The 6000-nt window shown below is 36.1% G+C and overlaps 1 protein-coding gene across 1 annotated transcript in view; it reads left to right on the forward strand.

The window, feature by feature from the left end:
• The window catches only part of CLCA2 (chloride channel accessory 2), a 45483-nt gene extending 40611 nt beyond the window's left edge, over positions 1-4872 (forward strand). The window contains exons 13-14 of the mRNA XM_070403401.1: positions 635-868; positions 4357-4872. Of these exons, the coding sequence (XP_070259502.1) occupies positions 635-868; positions 4357-4799 (677 nt within the window). The 3' untranslated portion in view covers positions 4800-4872. The remainder of the gene's footprint in view (positions 1-634; positions 869-4356) is intronic.
• The last annotated feature ends 1128 nt before the right edge of the window (positions 4873-6000 follow it).

Here is a 6000-nt window from a genome sequence, read left to right on the forward strand (position 1 = left end):
AGGTTGAGAACCGCTGTGTTAGAGGACAACTGTGATCATGTTACTGCTCTGCTTCTGCAGCATGAAAGACTAAACTCTAAAGCCACTACATGGCCCACAAGGTCCTGCATGAACTTTTCTCCTGTCTCATGTCAAACTACTATCCTCCTCACCTTAATTAAGTTTTTCTAATCTGCATATCTCTTCTTCACCTCATACTTTTATACAACCTCTTCCCACAGCCTAGGATATTCTTACCTCCACTGACACATACTCATACTTTAGGAAACCTTTAAACATGAATTTCCTTGATAACACTGTAAATTATATACTTGTTTTGTTTTATTTTAATTTATAGTACCCTGCCTTTTTTCCTTCTTACATTTATCACAATTTGTAAATATATGTTTACTAATATGACAATAAATTCCATATGGTACTGTTTTGTCCATGATTACTGGCACAGGATATGCCCTCAAAATAGTTATTGAATGAATGAATAGACGAATGAATGAATTGTGGACTAAACAAACTCAGTTGTTCTAAAAATGTAGTAAAGAAAAAAAGTTTTTAAAATATCAACAATCTGTCAAAAACAAGCTATTCAGGAGGTTGTAATTTGTTGTTTTGTCTATTCTTTTCTTCGGTGTCCCAGGTAATATTCAGATGAATGTCCCAAGAAAATCACTGGGCAGGAGTGAGGAGGAGCAACAGTGGGGCTTTAGCCGAACAAGCTCAGGGGGCTCCTTTTCCGTGCTGGGAGTCCCAGCTGGCCCCCACCCTGACGCGCTTCCACCATGCAGAATCATCGACCTGGGAGCTGTACAGGTGGGAGAGGAGGTGACTTTATCTTGGACAGCACCTGGAGAAGACTTCGATCAGGGACAGGGTAGGTTTCTTGGTTTCATTACCTATTTTTCTACCAAGAGGCATTTCTAATAATTATATCAGGTGTTAATTGAATAAGAATAACTTCGGGAGTTTAGAGATGACAAAGTGACAGGAGGTTGTCATGAAAAATTTTTTATTGCTAAGGCTTCATATCGTGGAGTCCAGGAATGAGAGTATGCCAGCTCCCCCAGGATTGAAGAGGCCTTCGTACATACACTGCCCAGCACTAATCAAACAGAAACCTTGCCTGGAAACATGGATACCACATGCAATGGTGGTCTTACCAGCAGAAACAGATTCTGTATCACAGAGCGCGGACTACAGGAAATTCGTTTTCTGAAGATTGGATAGTGACTACTTGTTCAGATGTAGAAGATGGGTTTAAGACAATAATTTCCATAAGTCATGTAAAGTTGGCACATTTTCCTCTCCCACTTCTGGCCATCGTTTTGTTGGGGAGGCTGGGACCCGTTCCCTGGCTCTGGGGCTTTCTTACCATTGCTTGGGCGAATGTTGATCAAGTTCCTTTTTAACTTTCCAGCATTCAGGCTCCCACCTACCTCATCTTTTGATCTCCATGGTAATTCAACAGAATAACTTTTCTCAAAGAAAATTTTCCCATTTTGCCGTCACACACAAAAAAAGGTTATCGTTGATTACACATTAAATGGTTTATTTCCTGATGCCTCTGGGAGCCTAGAGGAGCCAATTTTATTGACTGCTGGTGTTTTGTTTTGTTCTGTTCAATATCTGACAATGATAGTGACCACCTTGGACCCTTGCCAGTCTTGCTTCCAACTTCGACCATCTTTCTTTGGTTTATAAGTCTCCGTTTACTACACTGCCGAAAAGTCTCAATTACAAATAATTCTGTGCCGCTGAGAAACAGTCAATACTGTAGGTTTATCCTCTATTCTTTTATCAAAATCTCTGTTCTTGCCAGAGAAGAAAGGAGTGAAACTGTGGGATGGACAAGCCCCTTATATAGTGGAAACAGCTGTAACTCAGATGTAAGGGGAAAAAATCATTCCCACTCTGGCTTTAAGTTCGGCTGTTTCGTCTTTGGCAGATTGCTTAAATTCTATTAGCCTCGGTTTCCTTATATGGAAAAGAGGACCAAAGCTCTCTATTTCATAAGACATTGTGTATAAGAAGTGAAATGATACATATGAAATCATAAAAGAAAGAGAAAGTGTGCCCAGTAAGTTCCCCGGGCTACTAGTTCGCATTGCTAGAAACTTCTCTAGTGTCTTATTTGGCGTAAGGGCCAGAAACACTCAATCCCATTTCTATTTAAATATAAGAGTGAGCCCAGCTGGTATGGCTTAGAGGTTGAGCATCAACCTATGAATCAGTAGATCATGGTGCAATGCCCAGCCAGGGCACATGCCCAGGTTGAGGGCTAGATACCCAGTGTGGGGCATGCAGGAGGCAGCCAATCAGTGATTCTTTCTCATCATTGATGTGTCTGTCTCTCTCTCCCTCTCCCATCCTCTCTGACATCAATAAAAATATATTAAAAAACAAATAAATAAAGGGAAGAGTGATGCCTGCTATCTAGTATTCCCCCTTTTCCTCACTGCCCTCAGAAGCATGGCCATGTGTCAAAAGAGACAAACAGGAGCTCAGACTCTCATTACTACTAGGAACCATTTTTTTCAAAACCCCCAATAGTTTCGACTACACCACTGTTAAAAGAGAAAAAAGAAAGTGAAGATGTGGAATTATTGGTTTTTAATGGCTTGAAAAGAATAACTACAACCAAATGGGACTTTAGTATATAATTGATATCATAACGGACATTAGAAGGGAATAGAGAGAACTTTTCTCCAATAAGGGGACCTTATTGATGAACATGATGATTTAAACTTGTTACACAAAATCTCAGAACACAAAAATACCTGGGGGGAATGGCTGGATTAAGTTGCTGAGATCACTCAGCTATCACTGATTTAGCTATCAACAATGCTAAAATTAACCAACTAGCCATGAATAAACCAGCTAGCAAGAAGGTCAACGTTTAACTCATAAAATGTGCTTTTGTCACCTCTTTCTTTTTTCAGAAATTGTTGGCTAGTAATTTTTTGGTATATATTGGACATGTGGTTTCAAATTACAGACTCTGGAACCCGGTATTCTTCTGAAGAGTTTTGCAATTTTTCTAACTTGGCAAGACTCATACTCCAAACTCTGTATCTCCCCTGTGGTGGGCATTAGCATAAAACTCTGCTCAGTTCTCAGCTTCCAGCTACTGCTTTTCCCTTGAGCCCTTGATGTTTCGCCCACACATGCATAATATTGAGTCTTCAAATGATCTGAGAGAATATTTTGAACTCGTCCTTCTGGGCCTCCTTCCATTTTCAGTCTGGTCATCCCATACTTGGTTCTCTGACTTCTTAGCCCAATAAGATAGTGGCTTTTTGTATCAGTGTCAGTTATATGTGCTGGAGTGGTAAGTGCCCTCAGAAGAAAAGCTACATAAATAGAAATCATTTCCAGTCTGGTTCCCTTCTTTTAAAGGTTATCTTTCCTCTGGTTTCTATCTGCTTTTTATCCAAGTCCAGTGCTTCAATAGATTTTTTCCTTTCTTCAGAGTTCATGCCTGTCATCTGCTGGAGTTAGTCCAAGAGAAGCCACTCAGCTATTACCAGAATTAAGCTTTACATTTGATTTAAGTCATAAATATTTTTGTGACTTAACATTTATGTTTATATTTTGCTTAAGAGGTGGGAATTTTTCCCCATGCAGAAGTTTTTTATTTTATATACTCAAAAATTTATAGATTTTTTGTTTATGTCTTCTGAATTTTGAATTTTAATTAGAAGAGCCTCTTGCATTTCAAGATTAACTGGAATTCATCCATGTCATCTACTAAATACTTAATATTTTTATTTTTTACATCAAACTTTTTGATCGCTTCAGAATTTATCCTGAAAAAAAAAAGTTTGTAGTATAGGTCATATTGTTTTTCCAGCTTTTTACCCAATTATCACACCACCATTATCAAGAAATTTGTATTTCCCCCATTAATGAATTCTATCTCTATTATTTATATACTAAATTCCTGAATGGATTTGGCCTGTTTTTGGTATGTCTATTTGTGTACCAGTACTGCAATTTTTTAGTTATTAAAGCATTATAGTGTTTTTATATCTGATAAGGTTATTTCTTCAACATTGCTATTTTTTAGACTTCATATGGCCAATCTTGATTACTTATTTTCCATTTAAACTTTTCAATATAGAATCCTATAAAATTCAAAAAATAGGAGAAAACTATCTTTATTTATTGCTGAATCTTACTATTCAATAAACAATGTCTTTCCTCTTGTTTAGGTTTTAATATGAGTTCTTAGATAATGCATTAAAGTTTTTTTCATGTATATATCTCTTGTTATGTTTGTTCTTAGCTATTTTGACTTTTTGTTGCTAATTAAAAAACCTACTCAGAATGACTTAACCTTTCCATTTATATTTTTAATTTCAGCTAACAGCTATGAAATAAGAATGAGTAAAAGTCTACAGAATATTCAAGATGATTTTAACAATGCCATTTTAGTGAATACATCAAAGCTAAATCCCCAACCAGCTGGCACCAAGGAGATATTTACATTTTCACCAAAGCTTTTCATAAATGGACCTGAACATCAACCTGATGGAGAGACACAGGAAAGCCACAGAATTTATGTGGCAATACGAACAATAGATAAGAACTCCTTAAAATCTGCAGTATCTAATATTGCTCAGGCATCATTGTTTATTCTTCCAAATTCTGCTCCTGTACTTGCCAGAGATGATCTTATATTGAAAGGAGTTTTAATAGCAATGGGTTTGATAGGAATCATTTGCCTCACTATAGTTGTAACACATTGTATTTTAAACAAGAAAAGGAGAGCAGACAGAAAAGAGAATGAAATAGAATTACTATGAACAAAATTACCTTGGTTCTTAAATGTAAAAACCATGCCCTTTGCACTTTACAAAAACATACCAATAAAAACAAATTAACACCAAAACTGTTAAAAGTGCTTTGAATTTTGCATACTACAGATCATGTTTTTACATAATAAAAAGACAAAAAATCTTTTATGACCCTCATTTTGAGGGTAAAGTAGAAAGCCCTTACGTCTAGGCTATGAATAAAATAATAAAAATTATTTTCCAAGATAATTCTTTAAAGAAAAACAAGGCAAGGTCAAAGTCGAATCAGAGTCAAGAAAAGCTCCTTTTATTGAAGAGGAAAAAAATAGCCCAAAGTAGAGAAGAGGAGGTTATGTCTGAATGATATAAGCAATCGTTTAGTTACTTTAATTTTTCATCCTCTCTATCTCTTCAGAACAGATTGCTTGTTTATGACTAAAGATCAATGTGCATTTTATATATGGTGCCTCTTGTAAAATTCTTTTCCTCTAGCCATTTGGTTAGCTATACCACAGATCACTGTGAAAATTAACCTTAAAATGTGGATATTATCCTTTTCCCCTGACACTGGTTTTGTAACAGAGGTCTGTTGAATTTATTGTTTCTCAGTTTTTACTCTCATCAAAGTAGCTTTCCAAGTTATTGTCTTAGGTGTTATTTGAAGCAAATGGTTATAATTTTCATAAGGCTTTAAGTAAAAAATAAAAGACATAGTTCCAAACTTATTTTAATACATACATAGGCTACATAGTTTCATTCAATTCCAACCCAAGGAGAGGTCACAGGAGAAAGGCCTTTAGAAATGATTACCTGATTCTGTTTTTTGTTTAACTAAGACTCTAGGAATCCTTTCTTGATCAGGGGTTATTTATACTGATCAAGGGGAAGGGGAACAAACTGAGAGAGGGAAGCATAAGTCAGACGGAATTAAAAATCATCTTTCACCTAATCTTATTTCTCTTATTTTTAAAGAAAGATTATTGAGCAATAGAATCAATCACTTGCTGTATATATTAAAGAACTGAAAACTTTATTGGGTAAATACAAACAACAATGTAGAATAGATGTTTTACAATCAGGACCAAATAAAAGAAAAAATTAGGTTAAGTTTTGGGGATGGGGGAAGAAATTGTGGTGAATTGGGACAAGAAAAAGCAACAGAGAGGGTGAAGCCTTGAGGAAGAGCCTCAGAGCAGCACTGGGGGAAAAA

The sequence above is a fragment of the Myotis yumanensis genome, unplaced genomic scaffold (assembly GCF_028538775.1).
Source record: "Myotis yumanensis isolate MYYU_CA2020_CCGP unplaced genomic scaffold, mMyoYum1.0.hap1 SCAF_2, whole genome shotgun sequence".
Lineage (NCBI taxonomy): Eukaryota > Metazoa > Chordata > Mammalia > Chiroptera > Vespertilionidae > Myotis > Myotis yumanensis.